At 40.4% G+C, this 23,758-nt stretch overlaps 1 protein-coding gene across 1 annotated transcript in view; it reads left to right on the top strand.

The window, feature by feature from the left end:
• Positions 1 to 23,235, top strand: part of FHDC1 (FH2 domain containing 1) — a 37,079-nt gene extending 13,844 nt beyond the window's left edge. Inside the window, exons 5-12 of the mRNA XM_030492901.1 lie at positions 7,363 to 7,448; positions 7,535 to 7,635; positions 10,328 to 10,398; positions 10,502 to 10,609; positions 11,539 to 11,609; positions 13,956 to 14,073; positions 15,932 to 16,096; positions 19,098 to 23,235. Of these exons, the coding sequence (XP_030348761.1) occupies positions 7,363 to 7,448; positions 7,535 to 7,635; positions 10,328 to 10,398; positions 10,502 to 10,609; positions 11,539 to 11,609; positions 13,956 to 14,073; positions 15,932 to 16,096; positions 19,098 to 21,137 (2,760 nt within the window). The 3' untranslated portion in view covers positions 21,138 to 23,235. The remainder of the gene's footprint in view (positions 1 to 7,362; positions 7,449 to 7,534; positions 7,636 to 10,327; positions 10,399 to 10,501; positions 10,610 to 11,538; positions 11,610 to 13,955; positions 14,074 to 15,931; positions 16,097 to 19,097) is intronic.
• The last annotated feature ends 523 nt before the right edge of the window (positions 23,236 to 23,758 follow it).

Here is a 23,758-nt window from a genome sequence, read left to right as displayed (position 1 = left end):
AGTCAGACAGAGGAGAACTGTAAAAGGAAGTGACTCCTAGGTAGCTTTGTGTGAATTCAGCAAATTAGACTGAAAGAATGGTGTTTTTTCTTCTTATTTCTGGTTTAGATCTTGGTTGTTACTTTACGACAAGTAGAAAATCTTTCCAATAGTGTTCTCCTATGTGATATAAATGTTGTAATTCAGCTAGAATTGTAATGTAAGTTGCTGAATTTTGTCAGAGTTTTATCTGCAATACTCAGCTAGATGCTTTAGATATCCAGTAGGTTCTGCTAAGAATGAAAAGTTATATTTATTTCCTATTAGATGGTTTAACAACAGGCCCCTCAAGTGGGGCCAGACACTTAAGAAGTGTTTTTAAGAAGGTACTTGAGAAATTAATAGAAGAAATCATGTGGTGCAGAGGAGTATTAGAAATTAAGGGGCATTAGATGTTAGATTTGTTGGTGTGCCCAAGAGAAGGTCAGAAGGAGGCTTGTTCCCAGTGTGCAGGTATTTTTATGTATTTAATTAGTTCCATGCTTCAGAGATCTCATTGCTCACTGTCAGGAAAGGGAAAGACCCCCTTTCCCTTTGTTATTCTCCCCATAGTTGTTTAACTTCTCAGGAGCTTTCTCCTCAAGAGCTGGGGTGGAGGAGCAGGACAGGAAGAAGACCCTGAGTGTTAGGGCCTGATGCTTCAGCAGGTATGGAAAAATGTTTCAGTGCCTTCATGTCCTCCATGCTTCAAGTGTTCAAAGAATAAGTGGGTCCAATAACCCATTTACTGCTGTGCCTCCTAAAATTTTAGTTTAGTCAGGTAAAATGTTCGTTCTCTTTAGGAGCTTCAGAACTTTTGTTGTTCATCTTTCTCAATATTTTTTTGGCTGAAAGGTATGTTCATAGTTCTCCTTGTATGTCCCCTTCCTTTTTTGTTAGTTTATTGTCTGCCTCCTAGTCTGAATACCTAGTCTGAATACCTGGAATAGCGATTCACCATTTGCTAAGGGGGAAGCCACCAGAACTATACAGTCCCTCTCCACATATAAATAATCCAAAATCACTAGAGATACCAGATGAAGTGGTGTTACTTTTTCTGCTGTTCCGTATTCTGTTTAATAGTCCCTAATTTCTTTCCGATGCAGTGTTTGTATCACATGAGATAACTTTGGCAAAGTGTCATCGCATTAGCCTGTCCCTGCAGAATGTTGTACCTGTCCTCATCAGGGGTTCCCTGGGATTACCCTTAGATACTTCCTATTCTCCTGAAGACCTGCTTTGTTTTTGTAGGGGTTGAGAATTACTCTGAGCAGAGACTTAAGCAGTCAGATCCTAAAAGGTTAGTTGTTATTCAGTTACCAGGGCTAACTCTCTTGGTGTAACCATGGGTAGGCTTCTGCAGTATCTTTTTGTATACACTTCTTTTCAGCAGCTCAGGTATTTACAGTCACATTTCCCAATAGCATAGTTGTCTTGCAGGTTGGAATGAGAGCCAAGTACCCCCTGCGAGGCATGGGCTCCACCCCAGTAACTGTGTTTGGAGAGGTCATCTACTTTTTCTTTTATACAGTACCATAAATCCTTAGTCTGTGAAAGTGAAAGGACGGGGAGAGAGGAACACCATTCCTGGTCATAGCTGTACAAGGGGCAGCTCTGGACCGTCATGTTTCTTCTTTCTTTACCGGCAACCTTTACAGTTTATCTAGTGTGAATAAACACTTGCTTTGTACTCCAGTGTTATCAAGAAGTGTGATACATAGTGACGTTACCTGAATGTGCCCCGGTCACCAGTTTGACATATGTGACATATTTTACATAATCTCAGTCTATATTATTTCAGGCTTCTGATGGATGTTGCAGCATCTTTGAGATGGAGCAGCTTTTTGACAGCGGAGACTAAGGACCCAGGCTAACAAATAGATTTAACATCCATTGTCTTTAAAATAACCTTTTTGCAGTACTGTAATCATAGAATCATAGAATGGTTTGGGTTGGAAAGGACCTTAAGACCATCTAGTTCCAACCCCCCTGCCTGGGCAGGGACACCTTGCACTAAACCATGTCGCTCAAGGCTCTGTCCAACCTGGCCTTGAACACTGCCAGGGATGGAGCATGTACCACTTCTTTGGGCAACCTGTTCCACCATCCTTACAGTAAAGAACTTCTTCCTTATGTTTATATGCAGGAATAGGTATCAGTGCTAGTAATTTTCTAGCTGTTTTCTATGAAAAATCCAAACAGCTATTAGAGCTGTTGGGATTTTTGTGTATAAATGGCAAGTACTGGCTCTTTGGATGTTTTTGTCAAAGTGAATGAGACCATTATTGAAATATTGGCACTGCTGTGAAGTCTTTTGTCAACTGAAGACATTTGGGTATTTTTCAAATGTTTAATTTGAAAAACTTGACAAGTTCTTGAAGCTGGCAAACGTGGAGCTTGCTGCAGGGTTCCACTCAATGTTTTGTTCAGAGCTCTGGGTGTGGCACCAGCCCAGCCATGATACAGTGGTTAAAGAAAACAGACCAAGAAAAAGTATAAAAATTCTCCGTACATTAGTAGGTAAGATACAATCACTGGTTTAGTGTAAGCCTTGTTAGAAGTCGTGCAGTTTGTACCTTACTGTGGTTAGCAGTTTTGTAAGAGGAAGAAATGCCTATTTGGAATCTCTTCTGCTTCATCCTTTTTGCAGCTCATGTGTTGTTTTTTTTCCAGGGAGCCTTTGTCTTCCAATGACCTTTTCTGCTGTATCACTTCTAAAAAGATTCCTAGCTGTTTCTTAATGATACCCTGTTAAAATGGCTGACAGCTGTCATTTACTGACATCCTGACCAAAGCAGAGGAGAAGCCTTATTTTGCTTTTATGTGCATATCATTACACTCTTGAGCAAGCCCAGACTTGTTGGGCTTGAGAGAGTCCAGTGTTTAATGAGCTAGAATAGCTAGAATTTGTATTTTAAATACATACAGAAAGGAGCATATCATACTGCTAATCAGTTCACCCACACACATGCACGCCCAGGTTATCAACACAGTGTTTTAACTTCCTTTATAATGTCTCATGACTGTCCTTTGCTCATATACTCTGTTTTAAAACCCTAGTCATCTGTCACCTGCTTTACTGGAATTGTTTCTGTCTGTCAGCTCTACCCTTATCAAACCATGTTTTTGTAGTTAACTGCTCCGTTGTTTCCTTAGCTAGTGCTCTATGTGGCTGAGCATCAGTCTCAGCTTTCATCTCATGCTTCCTTCTTCATCCCTTTGGTAGCTGCAGGTTTTTCTCCTTTTCTTTGTATCATTTGCTGATAGAGGTTTGCCACTGCCCAGGCATGTGCCCCGTGGTGCCTCCCCACCTAATATGTTAGCTGCTTTCCCACATGCCCTTGTAGTTGAATTCCACTGTGAAATCTTTTGGGATTTTGGTATTTCTTTTAACTCTTTTTCTTCAGTGTAAATTCTCCCTGGATGTTTGCAGTGGTGTGGAAATAGTAATAAAAACAAACCGAACTCCAATGGTGATGTTTATTCCTCTGGACTATTGCACTTGGCTTTACTTATTCATTTATAACGTGGGGAATACTTGACTTACCAGAATGCAGGGAAATACTTAGTTACAAGCATATATAATAAGGATGAGTGGTGTAGGGATTTATACTCTTCAAAGATCCTGCATAGGAGTGCAACATACCTGTTTGATGCCATAAAGTAAAATCCCACTAGTTGTAAGTAAGTGCTACTGGTAGCTCAAAAATAACTGAGAACTGGAGTGACGGGAATGCAGTAGCTTTCCTGTCTGTGAGGAATAACAAGATACTTGCAATAGGCATATCTACTCCAATTGTTCACAAACCAAATCAAAGATCTTTCCCTGTTTCATAACTGTTTTTAAAATGAAGCAAATTACATATGTGAGAACCTTCTGTATCTAAAGTCTGATTTAGTGTGCATGGGCATGCATGGACAGTGCCAACGCATATTCCATATACAAATATAATGAAAAATTAAATTAGTAGCTCTGTGCCGAATTTGAGTAATACAGAACTGAGCATACAATGTAATTATGCTCTCTTGCATCTATACATTACATTGCCATATCTTGGTACGTGGCTGTGTACTGTTGTGGAAAAGATTTTGTTGTGCTTGAGGAGAGGAGGTCAAGGCCTTGTTGTGATTTTAAAATAAAGCACAATTTTTAGCTCTTTTGTTCTCAGACTAATTATAAGCCTATCTGTTATATCTGTTAACTTGATTAATAGAGAATATTGTTGTCGATCCCCATAGTTTCTTTGCAGTTCTTGGCTGCATTTGGTACTTGAATTTGACCCCCACTTCTAGGAGCCATCAGAGAATTTCAGTTCCCTTTGGGAGGACTTGGACAATTTGGCTGCAGAGAGAAGATACCAATCCCACAGGCTTTTGATTAGCCTCCCTTGGAGCATGTAGGGGCAGCCACCTAAAATATGTTTCAGTAATTTTTAGCTTTAGGGTTCAGGAGCAGTTTTAGTTTATAGGTAGTGTCAATGTATTTTTTCTGCTTCATGGTGAGATAACTAGTATTTTTCAATTATGAAATTTGTAATAAAGAGGGAACACAAAGTAAATTGTTGTCCCAACTTTGCATTAGCTATTCCCCAGACTATTTACTGTTTTATGGCCAAGTTAACAGAGGATTTAGTTTCCTGTGCCAAAAACTTCAGACATGTATGGAGAATCAGGCAATGCTCTGCTGAATTCCAGGATGAAAAGGACCTTATAACTCTCTTGTGTTCTGTTTTGTCCATTTGTGGAATAGATCACTATCCTTCGCCTTGCTTGGGTTTTGGGCTTGCCAAGTGCTACTTCTTTTGGATGTCTAAGGCAAAGACAGCATGGGTAAGATGGGCTGGCAAAAATGTAACCAGGTGGCAGTGACCACATCTTTGTTTTAAGGCTAATTACACAAATTGTCTTTGGGTTGATACTGCCCAAAGCTTTTTGCATTGTGACATTCACACCCCATCCTACCCACCCGAAGGCAGCCTCAGCAATGTCTTCTGTTGTGTGTATATAGGAAAGTTTCTCCTCTGGATGAATTCTGGGATTTAGTACTCCCTTATACTACTGCAGACATTTTTCTTAATATAATAGCATAGAAGAAAGAAAATTTCATCCAGTGTCTGTAAAAGTAACATTCCATATAGATAACATTGATTGCTACTTACTGTTAAAAGTGTATTTAAGTATAGTACAGGTAGCACGAATAAGTTAATATTCCTGTATCTCAGCATTTCTTGTTTTGTGCATTTAAATCTTAAAACTGCATCTTTCTGTGGTTTGTGATCTTAATTTTGATAAGCTTTGGGGTGGCTTTTTTGGTGAGCTGCTTTTCTTTTTTATTCCTTCTCCTCCCCATCCCCCCAAATCTGAATGCCTGTCTCCGGTTCAGGCAAACCTTGATATTTGCAACATACTAAAATGAGGTTGGAAGACTTGCAATTTATTTTGTTTAGTTTTATAAATGCAATTTATTTTATTTATCTTTTTTTGGAAGCTAGGTTAAAGAACACCTGCAAAGACAGATAGTAGATGTCTCCCACTGCCCACTTCATGATGTAGGGAAAAATGCTTGGTCTTGGTTTGTTCCTTGCTTGTTTAATATTTTAGAAATATCAGGAATGTCAAGTCTGGTCTTTCCTGTTTTTTGTTGGCAGACTTCTTGAATGACTCTAAAATAGGAGTTTTCTCAGGCCTCAAAAAAATGGGTATGCTGTTTATCTTCAGAAGGAGGTTTTGTTTGAGTGTCATGAGTTAAAAGAGGGTGTGTGCGTGTGTTTGTTAGGAAAAGGGGTTAGCCTGAATCAAGATTGCTCTTTGATTTAGAATTCTTTTTCTAGGTCATCAGGTGGGTTGTTGGTTTGGGTGGGTTTTGGTGGTTTATTTGTTTTCTTGTTTGTTTGTTTTTGAAAAGCATAAACTTTTTGAAAAGTTTATTCTACGTTTTCTTTTTAATTTTTGTTTCTCTTAATGTGCTCTCAACATGTCTATTTCTTAATGATAAGGAAAAGAATCCTCTTCTTCTGCTAGTCCAGAATTTATTTGAAATCCCTGATTTAGCATAGCGTTTGTTGTTTTCCACTACAAATCAGTTATTTTTCTGCTTTCACAGTAAAAAAGTGATGAATTTGGAGCCTGATGCTTCAAAAAACCTGTGGATATCCTGCTAAATCATGGCAACCTGGTAACTGTTAATGCCCTGATGTGGTGCGCCTCTTTCCAAGATAGCTTAATATGCTTTCTATAACTGATGACTCTGTAAATGTGGTTGCAAATGTGCTTTAAGTGTAGCATTACAAAAGGAAGGATGATGGCTGGTGTGTAAATCAGTGGAAACATACAACTGATACTGGGTGTGAACTTGTTGGTTGAATGAAGAAATACTGTAATTGAGAGTGAGTGCTGCTTTTGGACACAGTTGCTGTGTTGGAAGATGTGGAAGAAATTCCAGTTACACTTAAACATATGTGCATGTATTTTCCAGTTCTTCTGTATAAACAAATAGTAAGTATGTGGGCAGATCAGTGGCTTCCAGATCATGCAAATATATGGATTTTGGTGGAGCTGGGAAGGAAGATTGACAAAATTAATGCAGTGATATTTTCTTTGCATGTAAATGGTTTTCTCAAAGTACTGACAATAAGTAATTAAAACGCAAGGTTGCATATCTCTTTAAAATACTTCATATGAATGAAAATACAAACTCAAGATCATGAAGTTTGCCCCTTAAGAGAGGTTTAGAGGAAATAGTTGAAGCAAGTATCTGGAAAACCCATAACTTAAACCGTAACTGCATTGTGCCAGAGAGATCTAGGCAGTCCTATGCTGGAAATGCTGAACACTTTAAGCTATGCCCAACTGTATCTCACAGTTTTGGAGTCAAGGATCATTTGTGCAGATCATCACTTAAGCAACTATTTACTGGGCAAACAGCTAGAGAATACCAAATCAACCAGTCAGAAAGAAAAGAATCAGTTCTTGTGAGGAAACTGAAACAACAGTGTCCTAAACATAGTGATGAGAGCGATCATTGATCACAAATCAGAATGATGAATCAGAAATCAGAAAACATTGATCAGAATCACCAATCAGAACAAGAGCATTGTACTTTTTTCCACTGGGATGTGGAGGTAGGTTTTTGGGAGAAGAGTGATGTTACTGTGCTTACTTTTTTGTGATTGAGGTGTGTGCAAATTATAGGAGCTTGGACAGTGAAGCCACCCAGTTGGTCACTGAGTGGACTCTCTAATGCCTCCTGTTAAATTCACTGCTTTTCAATATGTTTCCTTCCAAAGTCAAGTTAATCTTGACTTTTGATAAAATTCTTTCTTAGTGTTTTTTTCTCTTTTCTAGGTAAAGAAATTAAAAGCCTTTGATGGAGATGTGTCAAAACTGTCTCAAGCTGATTCCTTCATGTATTTACTAATCCAGGTGCCAAAGTAAGGAGATAGTAGGTTTATTCTGTTCGTGATAATTGTTCTCTTTTTGGCTGTCAGTTCTAAACCTGTTTGTTTGTGTGCTCCAGCTATGCTCTTAGGATTGAAGCCATGGTGCTAGAGAGGGAGTTCTCACCCTCCTGTGCTTCCCTACAGGATGACATGAAAATTATAAGACGGGCAACAAAAGGTAATTAAGCATGTTGGGACATGCATAATACTCTTGTTTTTGTTAGCATGTTAATTAGTTTGCATTATGAAGACTAGAGCTTGAATTTCAGGTACCTTAGCTATTAAAAAGAAGCTAACTCCCCTCTGACAGATGCCATCAGGGTGTGTCTGACGAATCTTTGCTTCCAAAATCAAAAATCCAGAGACTTTGGACACACTAGCAATGAGTTCATGACCAAAGCCTACAAGCAGCTTATCCAAACCTGACAGAAGCAAAGGCATCCATGGCCAAATTAGGATAAATCGTCTTTTGAGTACAGTTTGCTCATTCATGCATTGCTGTGTCTTTGATTGAATGCTGTTGTTACACCCCTCTGCTCACTCTTTCAGAGATCTATAGAGAAAATCACGGTATCATTTCCAAATTCCTCTGTATGCCGTTGCCTTTTGAGGTGGCAGTATTGCTGGGCTAAAATCTTTGTTGTAGAGACCTAATGCTATTCCTTTGCTTTCTGTCTTCGTTCTCTGTGTTTCTCTATATTTCTCTCTTGTTCTCTACATTTCACAAGTTTTGAAATGCTGCAGCTGGTTATTCATAAGATAATCTGGTGTCTTTTACTCTTCAGGAGAACAATTCATTCCTGATTTCAGCTAAACGTTAATGCTGACTTTTTCAAATGCTCCAAGTGCCCATTTGTCCTGTTCCTCAATATGAAATTCCTATTCATGCTGGCAGGTTTTTTTGACAGGCTACTAGAGCACTGTTTAAACTGCTTCTGGTGGTATAAAAAGGTGCAGTAGTAAAAATATTCAGCTGTGAGCACTGGTGCTTAGAACAGTCATTTCTAGTGAAAGGAAAGGGAGAAAAGCCTGGTGTGTTTTTCCCACCAGTGGGGACTGAACTAGTGCTTCTGGACTCAGAAAAATGCATCTTTGCTTAGGCTGAGGTTTGAGTTTGGCCTTTTATTGGGATCTCTTTCAAATCGTCGTTCTTTGTGTTTTGAGCAACAGACATACGTGAGGGAATCTGTTATGTATAAAAGCAGCCGTGCCCTGTTGTTCTTCATGTCCTTCACCCAGGACGTCTGTGAACTGATGAATTCATTCCGTCCAGGGGAGACATTTTGGTCTCCAGCTCCTGCATCAGGCCAGTCATGCAAATCAGACTGACTGAGCTTCCCTGTTTTCAGTCCACTTGTGTCATGTGCTCTTCTCCATTTGGAGTTTTCACTTCAGGGCTGCTTGATAGCCCGAAGTCATTTAGGAATTATGTCTACTTTTCTATTCCTGCTCCTGTTTTTCTTCCCTTGTAATTAAGCTGAGAGAATATTTACTTAAATTCTAACGCTGATAATCACTAGGAGTTAAAGATGGTCTAAATAGCCTGATGGATTCTCATCTAGCCTGCAAATTGAGGTGTCTCATAGTGATGCTGAGCATGCTCTTACTATGCAAAATTTATAGAAGTTGCCCTCTTGGCCTTGCTGAAGTTGGTGTTCTCTTCTGTATTGTCTCTTCTTTCTTTCTTGCTTCCTCACCTTAGATCAGAGGTTATTTAATTAGTTGTATGTTTTTTGGCTGATAATACTGAAATCCAAAGATACAAGGGCTGTCTGCTTCCAAAATTATAGGTTAGTGTATCGTGCTGCTGAACAGTCAAATGCAGGATAGATTATAGAATGTGAACTTTGAAGCAAAATAGTTTTTAAAAGTATTTACACTGCAATCAAGAGGATTTCACCTTTTATCATCACCTTTTAGTGTAAAATACAGTACCTTACATTAAAGCCAGCTCATGTTATTTTTCTTGCTCTATGGGCACTTGCAAATTTGGACTTATTTGGTTTGCTTTGCCACTTGTGTAATGTTAACTTATTAACTCTTTACAGTTCTGAATTTCTGTATCTCATTTCTAAGGCAATCCATCTGGTGACTTTTAAGCACATGTATCGGTTTGTGTTCATATGTGACTGGGTGAAAAGGTGTATCAATTCAGATAGAGCACTACTGTGCATTTTGAAAAAAATGGAAGTATGTACAAAACAGGCTTCTGTGATGGAAAAGCTTTAAAAGGTCGTTTTCTTCCATTAGACTATTTGCATCACACTGAATACAGCAGTGCTAAATCATCTTTGACGTGACTGAAGTAAAATAAATGCAGCTCTGAGTTGGTGATCATGCAGAAATAAAATTATGATTCATAGTTGCAGTGGGATAAGCAAGGAAAATTTAAACATTGCCTGTTATCTTTTCAGGCCTGATGGCTAAGTCTCCCAAAAAGAGAATAATTGCTTAAAAGCCCAATCCCGGCAGATGGCAAATGGATCCTGCAGGGTGCAGAACACTTGCCTCACACTGCAATTAGTAGGTGGTGAGGATACTTAACCACTTGCATAAGACACGTTGCACATTGCAGGATTAGGCCCAAAATGTTTGTTAGCGGTTGTCTGCTACTGTTAGGGGGTTGCCTTGGAAATATTGCACTTGCTAAGCTGAAGTCTGAACCTATACTTGAGGTTTGTCAACTGTTCTTGTGAATTTGAATTTTATAGTACCATTTATTTTCCCCATGACCTTTTCCATTTGTTGTAGTTTCCTGTTAAAATAAAGTTTTCACCTTTAAGAGCTTGAGATGAAGAGGAGTTTGGTAACTGACTGTGTATATTTCTAAGCAAACAATTGTTAGACAGTAATTTTCTTGTTCCTTACAGAGTTAATGACTTGTGAGGAACTGCATTCCATATTGCACTTGGTCCTTCAGGCTGGGAATATTATGAACGCGGTAAGTGACATCCAAAATGGACATAGCTGGTTGACCAGACTTCCTTGTTAGTATTGCTGTCCATTGATGTCACACCTCAGCTGTTTCCTCTTTTCTTTTTCAGGGAGGTTATGCTGGCAATGCTGTTGGGTTTAAACTGTCGTCACTGCTCAAGCTGGCAGACACAAAAGCAAACAAACCTGGGATGAGTCTGCTGCATTTTGTTGCTCTGGTATAGAAAAGCTGTTTTGTTGGTATAAGCAACTGCTACAATTGTAGAGCCATAGAGTGATAGACAATAGAAGGGGCCATGTGCCTCAGAAGCAGCAGCTTCCTTACAGTTTTGATCCAAATCTTCTCCTTTCTCGTCCTGCCACAAAATTCAGCTGTTTACGTATGTCTGGTCATCTTATCCAAGAACACATAGAAAACTTAAGTTTTTTATATCATGTAAAAATGTGCCTTCATCTAACTTCCTCATTGTAGTTTTTATTATCCTGAAATCTTAAACTGTGGAAGTGGCTTATTTTGATAAATATTCAATCTTCCTGTTGAATCTTTTGAGCAGCATTACTGGTAGAGGGGTGTTTTTCCTCTCTCTTGGTGACTGACTTCTTTCTTTTTAAAGCTGCTGCAGCCGTTTTTCAAGTTATTTTTCCTTCCTTTCAAACTTTCAGAATTTCATCATTCTGAAGGAAAATTTAAACAAGGGAATTTCAGAAGGGTGAGAATTTAAATGCCTCTATCTGTGACTTGGTTATCTATGTACAAACTGGCTTAACAGATTTCCAGTCAGCTAACAATAGGGTATTAATTGATGTTTGTGCAGGAAACATAGCATTGGCTGAAACAATGGGCATCAGTAAATTGCTCTTTCCCTGGCATTCCCTATTAATACATTACTTAAGTTCACTGGCAGCTATTATTGGACACTGGGAAGTGGAAGCTGTTGTTTAAAGTTTCCAGTTGTGATCCCTGCCTTTTGTTAAGGGGTGTCCTCTGCTCAATTGTGTTAGGATTGGATGGGAAGAAAAACAGTGCAGGAGAGAAACCTTTAAGTGCCCTCCCAGAGGCTTTAGAATTGCTGGGCTTAGGGACTTTGGCATGGTAGTGGAATGTTAATGGATTGTGTGTGTTTCGGTTTTGTACTGTTTGTTTCAGGAAGCCCAGAAGAAAGATGCTGCTCTTCTCAACTTCTCAGAAAAAATTAGGGATGTTCATGATGCTGCCAGGTAAATCAAAAGAAAACTGAGAACTTGTGGTAAAACTGACTTATTTGTGTTCTTATTTGTGAAGCAGTGAGGCTTATTCAGAGAAGTCTTGGCACAAAACCTGAGATCTTTACAAATGTTTACTATAGCTCTGAGGGCTTCATTTCCATTTGCTAGCAGAAGTATGCCTGCAATGTGCCTTCAGGTATGAGGGTTTTTATGACATGATCTCCATGGTTTATTGGTAGTTTTGTCTCTGTCAAATACATGTGCATGTATGTTACTTTTAAGGGATTGAAATAAAAGCATGTTACTGTTTTTCCTTAAACCAATTTTCATCTGTCTCTGAGCAGGCTACAGTACTTTTCCAGATCTGGTACCAAGTACAGGTACTGGCCCTGGCTTCTGTTAGACGCTTTTTGGTATTTTGTTTGCTTCTCCATTTCTGTGTTGGATGGAAAATCTGAAGGGCTTGGGGTTCTGTATTGTTTTCATCATAAAGTCTCTAGCTGCATCATTTCGAACTGAACCTGATTCATACCTCGTTAACTGTACTTGCTTTTGTGAGACCTTTTTAGCGTGATCTAAAACCTAAAACTCAACTAGCAATGCTGGAGTTCTATTCCCGGTTTTGCTACTTCTTTAACTCTTGGGCTTTGGGCAATCTACATTCTTCTCCCTGCTGTTAAATGGATCCAACCTCTTAGATCTGATGCAGGGCTAAGTAATGTCTGCAAAGGAGACCAAAATCTTCTGAGGAAAGGAGTGGCCATGGGGTTAATCAGAAGATTTTTGAGGGACCACCTGTGTGGCTCTCTGCCATCCAACCCACACACCTTTCTGGCAGTCTGCCTTGTGGCCTACTGAGGAATGTGGCTTTCCCTCAGCATGCAGGCCCCCTGGCAAACAGCAGGGGAACAGGCAGAATCCCAAACCTGGCCATATTTTTGCTAGCTACTTCGTTCTTTGATCACATTTGTTAACGCTGAACAAGTTCTGCTGTAAATCACTCTGAAATCTATTCAGGGAATGCACTCTGTCAGGAAAATGAAACAAAATGAAATACTTGTCTCACCATTGGGCATGAGGAAGATCTTTATTAGAGACAACTGTCATATGCAAGTTGGTCATAAATCCTCCCAATTAGAGCGTGTTAAAACAACCACCATTACATTCTTTATTTTCTTATTGTCTTGCCTTCTTCACTTGTAGGCCATCCTCTTCCTCCTTCACAGGCAGAAAAACATAGCCTGTATCTTCTACTGCTTTTCTTATTTGCAAAAACACCCATGATCTGCCCAGAACAGGGAACTAACCTTTGCAGATAAAGTAAGCAGAGAAAACCCAGCACACATTATATTCGAGTGTGCACTGACCAACTTATGCATGCTGTCACCATCCGCTGCCATGTGCGCTTTGTTCAGTCTGCCACATATTATTCAGTTTTACTGTTTCAAGTCATGCTGCTGGTAAAATGACCTTAGTTTGGAGCATGTGTACAGTTTTTCATTTTTATCATTTTGGAAGCTGTAGTGCTTCAACTCCTAGGCAAAGCTCGGTTCCTTTTTGAAGGAAATGCCATAGATTTAGAAGCATTTACCCTCAGACTGAGAGATTTGAGTGGGAGCTCCTGTTGTATGGCATGTGCATCTCACAGGATAAAGCTTAGATTACATCAGATCAGAGCTCTTCCCTGTGGTCTTCGATTTCCAAGTTACCTCTCCACAGGAGCAGCTTTGCTGCTGGTATGTGGTAGCAGGATCAATGTTACAGCTGCTGGGTTGAGACTGTGTAGGCTGCATTGCTGTGACTGCTTAGAAGAACATAACATGCAATTTCATTATGCCAAACGCTACTGTCAAAATGGGTAGTCCTGGCTGGCAGTCCCTTCTGACCCCCTTTTTATGCCAGCTCCCGCACTTGAACAGTCATCTAATCAGCTGGACCAAGCAAATGATCCATCTGGGAGCAAATTTTTCTTTCCCTTTCCTAGGTTAATTTTCAGTATACAGATAGGGCTGGCCATCTAGAAATGAGTATTAGCAGAAGCACCAGGGAGAGATAAGGAACACCTAGTCAGAGGCAGGGCGGCATTCCCCTTTCTCATGGTAAGGGGGTAGGACTGGCCGGACTTAATGGTGAAACCACACCCCATGGGAATCTTTTCAGGTTGCAAATAAGAAGAAATGTGCTTATCTCTCTCATAACTTTCAGTGTCTACTCTGGAAAGATTTCCTGAACAGGCACGTCTTGTTTGATAGTCAGGTTGCACCTCATGTTAAACATCCATTTTTGAAGCATATTGTGGCTAACCTGCAGGCAACTCCTTCCCCCTCGATAAACATTCTCTGTATGTGCTATTTTTAGGTTATCCATTGATAATATAGAAGCAGAGCTCCACTCGCTGTCTTTCAAGGCAAGATCTGTTAAAGAGAGCATTCAGCGAGACCCAAAACTCTTTCACCAGATGGAAAGCTTTCTCCAGGTTTGTAGAATATCTCTGTTAATGGGTTCTTGTTGCCTGAGTACAGGAGCATTCCTCAGCTGAATGTAATTTGTGTGGACATGTTAATAAACAGAAGAGTTGTTTTAATATGTCTAACCCTATCAGTTGTACAAAGGTGTTCCAGCTACATGCCGTTAGTCAAGTAAGAGTGTTGGAAGGACTGTGTTTTTACAGGGAGGGATATTGAGTGTACATTGCCCAAGGCTTGTTAGGCAAGTGTGTTTAATGCCTCTGAAATGACTGATGAAGATCAGTGGTTAAAATAGAAGACAATTGGGATTGGTCACTGGTTTTGTACTTCACAGCTGCCCAAAACATAGTATCTGCCTGTTACGTTATACTGGGGCATGCTAGTTTTAGCTGAGGCTGTGCTATGCATAAGAATCCTGATGTTGGGTGACTGAAGAGATATTGTTTGTTAGAAGCTGGAAGGTTAAGGGGCTGTTTTCTCTACTTGTTTGCCCTTAGCACAGAGTGTAGTATTCTGAGCCATATCATTACTTGTGTGTGGGTTCTGCTTTTCTTTTTTAGTACTGCAGCCACTTTATAGATATGAATGTGTATAGCACTTTGAAGCAGAGTTCTTGGTATTTTCCGAGTATGTGGTGATGCCTGGAGAAATACATATTATACTTCAATTAAATGATTTTTCTGTTTCACACTGTAGATAATTATTAAAAGTAAGAAAGCAGGTGTTGATCTGGAATTTAACCCGCCCTGATTTTCAACTTGCAAATGTAGTTAATAGTCCCTGCAGTTTTTCAGGAGATGAGAAGTTGATGAAGAAAGGGGCAGGTTAAGATTGAAATACCTGTCCTCGTGCACTCCGAATTGTTGGCTTTTATCCATTGCGCCCAGAATCTTTAATGTTATGTTCTAACATGTTTGGGATTTTTTTTTAATTTGATAGCTGGTTTTATGTAACGCTACAACCTTGTTCAGGCCACATTCCAAAAGAAACGTTGGGGAAAAAATCATTTTAGAAATGCATACCTTACATAAACACTTCCGGTTTTTGTTTCTAAATTACAGGTGATAACCAAGCTGATTTAAAAGTCAGCTTTCGTTATCTCAACCTGGTGAATAAATTACTGAAATAAGTGGGAGGAACTAATTTTCTATGGATGCTTTCATCAATTGTCCAGTTTATCTTCAGTCTATCTTTTTATTGGGCACTTCTTTTTAAGACTAACAAGATTTGTTCCTATCCTCCTGCCATCATTTGCCAACTTAAGCAGGGTTGGCTTAAATGGTCACCAGTGCCTCCAGCTGCCTATTACCACCCTGGTGCTGCAGTGACAAAAGTATTTAGGTGATCGTGAGTTAGACATTGTCAGAGAACAGATTAGCTTTTCTCCCTGGGTTACTTTGAGCTACAGGTGTTCTCAGCTCTGGGATTGTGCGGGATGGGAGTGAATGGCTGGTGGTGCAGATAGGGGAAACAGAGGGGCAACTGCTCAAAGTGTTTTAAGCAGTTCTGCTGCTCGAAGTCTAACCACAGCCTTATTCTTTTCCTCCTGAATCTTTTTCCACTAATCTACTCTAAACATGACTGTAAAGCTCTACACTTATGATTCAAAGTGCTACTTTACGGGGACGTTTTCTGGATGTCTTAAAACACTCATATTTCCCTCTGACTGTGTTGAAATGACACATTTTCTTTTTTTAGTAGGAGTTCACCTTCAAACTGTTAATTTCTTGGGCTCTGTAACACCTCCTGGGTTGGAACATGAATTTTATAAGTTCCTAATATATACATGACCTGTTGTGACTTTAATTTTTCTATCTGGTTCATGCCATGTATGTATTGGGGTTGGTGGGGGTTTTTTTGCTACAGTTTGCTGTAAGACATCTAAAGGAGCTTGAACACCAGAAACAAGAATTACAAAAGGAGGGAAATGCTCTTATTGACTTTTTCTGTGAAGACAAAGAAACTATGAAGTTGGATGAATGTTTCCAGATATTCAGGGACTTCTGCATAAGATTCAACAAGGCTGTTAAGGTAAGAGCACTGAATGAGATTCTTACACATTGCTCACATGAATTAAGTTATTTTTCTCCTTAAAGGGACATTTTATATCTTGTGATATTTGACATATTTGCTCAAATAGCTACAGCAAACTGCCCTCTTGTAGGCATTTCTTGCCATAAACCAGCTGGGACATGATCATAGTGCCCAGCACTCCGTGCAGTCCCACTGCTCTGCATCTTCTGCTGCAAGTGACTAGACCACTGAGATGATACGTCAGGGTTTTCTATTGGCCAGCTTGTAACTGGTCTCCTTCCTCCTCTTTTGGTGAGGAGGTTGTGATTGCTAAGCTGAACAGTGAGACAGACTGCACAGACTTCCTGACTAGTGCTCGCTGTTCAGCCCTTGGACTGGTAGTGCTAGATCACTGGAAAGACCTTAATATGTGGCACCCCATTACATGGGCATACCAGCCTGAATCAGCACTAGCTCAAGCTCTCCACTGCCCTCCCTTACACAACTAGACACACTTTGCGAAGTAAAGTGAGGACTGTGTATTCTACTTTGTTCTTTTAAATCCTTATTGCAGATGAAAACTTAAGAAATGAAACAGGCCTGCAGAAGCAAGATACCTCATCCCCAGTGTCACCATTCATTTGCAAAGTACCCTGAATTGGTCCCAAATAATGCAAAAAATATACTAAGATGAAGGAGCAGTATTGGCATTGGCTACAGTTTTGGTTCAGCAAAGTCTGCCTATTGTTACAAATATTTTTTAGGCCTTTATAAATAGCATGAATTAGATCCAGACATTTCTTTATTTTTCTTCCTTACGCAATCTGCATTTGACAGCGCTTTGTATACGAGCTTTAGTTCAGAAAAGAGAGAACAAACCTGATTTATAGCAAGCTGACAGGATGTTCAACTAACATGCCTCTTGTACCATTAGCTTGCCTAACCTCTCCCACCCAAGACAGCGCATAGTTACTCATCTGTGTGAACATTATACGAACATATAAAACTAAATAGTGGTAACTGTTGCAGGCATTTTGGTGAGAGATGACTTCATGCATATATGTTCAATTATTTGGGATTGGGGATTTAATTCATAGTCACACATTACAAGTGGTTGTTGGATAGCTATCACTTTAAGGTCCAATGGTAGTTTTTCTTCCTCTCTCTGTAGTAAGTAGTTACACTAAAAATGGCAAATTCATCTCTTATTTGCAAATACTGAGAAGATTTGCTTACTAGGTATTTTGTGGGGTTAACCTCTGTCCCTGCAAAATTAACAGAACAATTCAGACTAAAGATTGCAGTTCTGACAAATGACTGTGATGTGTGGACTGCACAGCCAGCAGTCTAAAATGATGGCTTGTACCACAATGGCCATGTGCATGTATTTCAAATGCTTAAGCATTTTTTGCAATTTTTTAACATGTCTTTGTATACTTAAAATAGATTTTTTTTATTTGACTAAAATCTCCCAAAGCATGTTTTGGGTGAGGTTAAAATGTTCTGTGTCTAATACGGAATATAAGAATAATATCTACAACTATTTTTATCCATTTCTCTTCACAATGGGATATTTAAAGTTGAGCTTTAGCATTTGGCAAGAATTCATTCTGTAATTCCATTCCTGAAAGAAAGCTCCATGCCACAGCCATTTTTCCTGCAAGTTTTTTCTTTATCCTTTCTTAGGTGTTCAGGTTTCTTAGGTCTCTTAATGCATCTTGTCTTTCACAGACCAGTGTAGTCTCAAATCCACTTTAAGAGGTGTAGATTAACCCATTCATCAAAAAAAGCTTCAGCATTAGGCTTTTGTTTACTGAAAGCTTTCAGGCAACTTTTCCTAGTTGTGCAGCTCTTCTGTTGTCACAACAATGGGAATATCAAACTAGACAGTGCTTCAGACAAATATAGGTGTGGGTTTTTTTAAACAGTGTGTCATTGCTCAGAACAGATTAAACAACATGCTGGAAAATAATGTGATTTTTGAATTCTCTGTCAAGACTAGCCTCCCTCTTTCTTTTGCTACAGCTATACTGGCTTTAGAAAACCAGGCTCTCAATTTCAGACAAGAACCTGGAAAGTTCAACCAAAGGTTTAGCTAGATTAAACCTGAAGCCTAGAGGTGACAGTTAAAAGGTTGATATTTGCAGTAATCTACTGCTAATGACTTTAGTAAGCAGGTGTTACTGTGTTGTCTTTCAAACACAAACTACCTCTTCCTATGGCATCCCGAACCAAAACTCCTTAGCCTAGCTGCCAAAATCTCCAGCCTGCCCTGGGCAACTTTTACGCAATAGTTGCCAGTTTTTGAAGCCAACAGTGAATATGAGATCCAACGCTGGAATGAAGTATTGATTAATGGTCCTTGTGGGGTTCAGTTGAAGTCTAAGTAATGATTGTAAGGCATTGCGTAAACTTCTGTTTGCTTTCATATGCAATTAAGTAGTGTCTTTTCACAACATTTCCAATCCGTAATGTTCGAGTCAGAGATAAGTAGCGCCCTGTAGACACTGCACTTGCTGAGGAACAATTGCAGTTGTAATAAGGGAGGATGGAAGGAACACATTGGCTGTGTGCTCATCAGACAAGTTTGTCTTAAAATATGAATGTAATGATTAGGTAGAGCTTTACTCGCCTGATAAAACTGCCAACTTTAAACTTAGTGGGGACTTGAAGCTCTCCATTTTATTGCAGGAACTCTTTGGCTGGGCTTGAAATCTACTTGAGTTTGATAGGTCACATTCTTGGTCTCTGCAGGGACTTGCACATTTTTTTCTGACGTTGACCAGGGTGATGTGTTGCCAGCATTAGTTACACAGGGAACTGCTCTCCATACAGTTAATGGTTGTGGGCTGTGGGTGCCATCGTGGTTTAGTGTGTGTATGCGTTGGGGGTTGGGGCAGCGTGATAGCAATAAGAGCTAACATTGATGGGAAGAAATAAAAAGGAAGATAAAGGAGTGTGACTTGTTCTCATGCATAGGGCTCTTCCTCTGAGATGTGTTTATGCTTTTCCTCATCAGGAGAACAGGGAACGAGAGATCCAGGAACTTCATAATCTGCAAAGGCGAAAGGAGCTGGAGGAGAAGCGTCGATCCTGGGCAGCTGGAGAGCTTGGGAGCTTTGGGCGGAGCAGCAGTGAAAATGATGTGGAGATGTTGGCCAAAAAAGGACTTGAAGAATTTCTTCCCTTCTTGCAGCAGAGACCACAAAGCCCTTCGTACAGAAACCCCAATTCTAGACGCTCTCGACTTTCTTTGGGAATTACTGCAGACAGGGAGTTGCAGAGTTTCCTGGAAATCTCAAAAGATGAGGATCCAAACAAGTTTAACAGCCTTCCCCGTGCAAATACCCGACAAGCAAGACCAAATGTAGCCTGGACTGAATCCAAAGAAACGAGAGATCTCAACTTAAATACATTGCACTTAGACCAACAGTCTGAAATCAAAGTGAAAAGTGGTGGCCTACTGCAGGTGCCTCCAGCTCAGCCCAGCCACTTCAGTGGCTCAACTGGTCCTGGTGCCCGTTACTCACAAAGAAGCACCGACTACAATGTGCACACTGCCAATGTGTCCTGTGAGGAGTCCACAGATATCAATGCTCTGGCCCTTGCAATTGAGGAGCGTGAACTTGTTAAAGGATTACATAAGTTTGATATTCAAGGAACAAAGCCTGCAGAGGAAACACCTTTAATCTATTTGGAGGATGCTGGTGGAACAGACCTGGAGACTCTAGATGATCTAAGCTTTCATTCCCTTAGCACTGCCGATGATGACCTGCCTCCAGCTTGCAGAAGTTCCAGGGAGGCCCATGACCATAAAGCCAAAGCAGTAGGTTGCAAGAGTGAAGCTTCAGAGCCCAGCAGTAGCAGCCCCATATCTATGGATACAAGCGTTTCGGGAAGTAGGGAAGACGGGCCAATGTTCTACGTGTCAGACACAACGACTGATTGTTCTTTGACATTGGACTCTGAAGAGGGAAATGATTTTAAATCTGCAGGCAATGAGATAAGAAGTGGGGCTGGCAAAGCACGCTCTTCTGGGAATAATGCTCAATACAGGGCTAGAACATTCTTCTCAAACCTGAATTCTGCTTCTGCCAAGGATCTTCACACTTCGGCAAATGATAAGGATGATGCCAATAGCAAGCACGCCCTTCCTAAAGAAAAGCCCATGAAAAATAAAGACTCAGCAGGACCAAAGAGAAACTCTGTGAAAGATAGATCTCCAAGCTCTTCAAAATCCAGTGGCACTCGCTCTAGCCACACAGCTACTTCCAGACCTGTAAGAACTTTAAATGCCTCTGAGAATGAAAGTATGAGGAAAGTCGTGCCCATTTCTCGGTCAAACAGAGCACCAAGCAGCATGAAAAAGCCAGAAGCCAAGCCAGCACCTCGTGAAACTAGTACAGCGGAAAGCCGGCTCTCTTATCGCAGCTCTGTCCGAGGCACAACAGACACACTGCCAAGAAATCCTTACAGGCACAGCATGTCGGTAGAAGAGCCAAAGTTACAAAGAGGCACTTTCACCTCGAGCAGTGCCCATTTTGAGAGGGACAGAGTCTCTCTTAAGAAGCCAAGCTCTAAACCTGTTAGGAGTAATGTCAAATCAAAGACAGATGAAATGAAGATGTGTCGCTCCAGTGTAAAACCCCAGACCCCTACAGATGACACCAAGGCTGCCACAGTCAGTGTTCCCAAAACACCATCTGCTGTCCCAAACTTTGCGAGGAATACAGTGGCTTCTTCTTCAAAGCGTGCGAAAGTGGATCTATCCACCTCATCCAGACCTCCAACCATCACAAGGTCTGTGTCCCAGAGGCTGCCTAAAGCAAAGCCAGCAGCGACCTCTGATGATCCAAGTCCAAAGGAGAACAATGTGAGTACCTTAAAGAGAGCAAGTAGTGCCAGAGTGGTTGGAAGAAGCATCCTGCAGGGAGAAGCTGTCAGCACTAAAGTAGAGCCTGCACCAAAGGAGCAAGGAGCAGGGGAGAAGGCCTCTCTTAAACTGAAAGATGCAAACCGGACTGCCATTGGTAAGATACTGAAGCCATTACTGAAATAAGGGAGAGGGTTTTTCTCAGTCTTGGAATGTGAACACTTGTTCAAGCACTGGATGTCTGTATGGTCAAATTCCTTGAAACAGTAACATTGTTGATAAGCATCATCATGTGCTCATTGAAATACAGCACACCTTTGGAAGAAGGCAAGTAGTTGTGTTCTGGTCTAAATCCTATTTTATGAATTTGAATGTATTTGAAGCTACTGTGATGGAATGCGAGCAATTCCTCCTTTCTGCTGGACAGGAGGCTTATTCTCCAAGATTGTGGCAGCATTGTCTTGCATGCACAAGTACCAGCAAATCTGTGCATATTTGTCATACAGAAGGTCACCAAAAGCCAAAATGTTAAGAAGTTAAACTACAAGATGAAATGCTTTGTGACAGAAAACATGGATAAAGGCCAGTTTTTGTGTACATAAGATTATTCCTAAGACTCAAGCCTTTGTGCGGGTTGGTTCCTTATTTGATGTCAAAGTGAATCCTGTGGAACAGTACTGAAAACAGACATAGGTGATCGTGCTTTCCTTTGCTTTCAGTTCCTTGGATTCAGGAACTCTTTTTGCCTGTTGCAAAGTCCATTGCTGGCAATTGGACAGACTGAGAACTGCTGGCCAAAAAATAGTAAAATGAGACATTTGCTGTTTGTGGCTGTCTTTAACCTCACTGAAGAATTTATAGCATGTTTTATGAATGTATGTGTGTCTCGAGAAGGCTTTCTGCTGGACAGGAGGCTTATTCTCCAAGAATGTGGCAGCATTGTCTTGCATGCACAAGTAGATATGGCTGGTGCTGCATCGAGTAGCACGGCTGGAGTCTGTGCCTGTTGAAGGGCCATCAGTAACCATTGGGATGATGACTACTCCTGACCTGTTTTGGTCGCAAGCAAACTTGCCAGCTTTTGGTCAAACGGAAGTGCCATATATTTATGATACATATCAAGGATGTTTGCAGTTCAGCTCTGGAAGGCTGCGATGTAGTGCTGAGCACTTTCTTACCATTCCATGTTTCCACTGGTTTATCTACTACCAAATTACTTGAATGTTGCAATGGCTCTGATTGAGCCATGAGTTTCCCTGCCTCCTCCTCCTCCTCTCCCTCTCCCTGTCAACACGAATATTTAGCATGAAACACAGAGCTTATGCATGACTTTGTTTTTGTAGACTTCCTTGGTTGCTTTGAATGTGGTTTTTAATGTTTTAAAGACTCTAAAGGATGAATTAAGCTAGCATTTGATAAGCTTTTTACAAAATGAAAGCACCTCTTTTTTCCTGCAGATACAAATTTTAACTCCACTCAGACTAAGGTACAGAGAATGAGGGAAAACTTGTTCAGCATGCCGTGCATCTTCCCAAGAGAAATGTATGTAGGCGGGGAAACAGATCACTGTTCTCCCAGGCATCCTACTTAAAGAGTTGCTTTTTTATTCACTTATGAATGAAGCCTCATTTAAGAATAAAATGGAAAATAAAAGGAAAATCTCTTTGGACAAGAGACATTGACTTACTAGCGGTAGATCTGTTTGTCTGCTCTATCCCTCAGTGCCAGGAGAGTGTAATTCAGTGAGAATGAGCCATTTAATTGCTCACATTTCTCATGGACTAGTATCAGGCCCAGTTAACTTTGTGTTTTGAACTTGGTAAGGGGCCTTCAGCTTTTCCCACGTACCAGCAAATCTGGATGCAGACATCATACCCAAACCCTGTGAAGTATTGCACAGGGCCTCTTCTTTGAGTCTGTCCTGCAGGGAGAATTTCCATAGCCCGCTTTTCAGCAAGGGCGAATGTTTGCTTGAAACCCTGTAAGCTTTTTGGATACTGCCTCCCTTGTGGGTTAGATACAAAAGCATCTCCCTTATTTGTATCTGTGTGTATGTATGCACATCTGCAAGAGCAGATGATTGACTTTTTTCCCTTTTTTTTTTAAGAAAAAAAAACAACAAAAAGAATTATTGGTAGCAAGCTTGAAGAATAATTTAAATGTGCTTGGAACATGTAAATAAATTTCTATAAATCTGTGTAAAAGAAAACTGAATGTATTTAATGGAGCATTTATACATTTCGGAGTAACTCAGTAGTTTAATAAAGTTCCCATTTACTGGGTATGAGGTTTGTATTTTCTTGTTCCTGTTCTGCTCTTGGCTTTAGTCCTGGAGATCTCAAGCAACTGGAGTCTGGGTGTAGGTCACTGTGGGAAAGTCCCGAAAGGAAGGACTTTACAGCAGAAATCCTGGCGCTTCAAATGCTACATTTGAGGTTTGGTTTTATACTAAGACATGCAATTTAACTTCAGTTTCTGAACATTTCTGAGGCAGGGCTTTCTGCACAGGTTTGGGTATAACATGGAAGGCATTAGATTGGTAGATGCAGCACGTTGTGTACACATTGTATGTTGTGGCCAAGACAAATGTTCATGGCACTAACAAGTCTGAATCTGTCGCTATCTTCATGCCTTTTAGCTTAGCACACTTGATTGAGAAATCTGGGTTTACAACTCCCAGGACTTTGGAAATAAAGAATAGCCTGTTTTGCAGGAGCAGGTGGTGACTTTTACACCGCAATTCTGAATTTCTCATTATTGGCCCATTCTCACATTAGTTTTCCTTCTTTACTGTGTACAAAAGAACA

The sequence above is a fragment of the Strigops habroptila genome, chromosome 7 (assembly GCF_004027225.2).
Source record: "Strigops habroptila isolate Jane chromosome 7, bStrHab1.2.pri, whole genome shotgun sequence".
In the NCBI taxonomy this organism is placed as follows: Eukaryota; Metazoa; Chordata; class Aves; order Psittaciformes; family Psittacidae; genus Strigops; species Strigops habroptila.
Note: the sequence above shows the minus strand (reverse complement) of the source record. Positions and strands in the feature narration are given on the sequence as shown.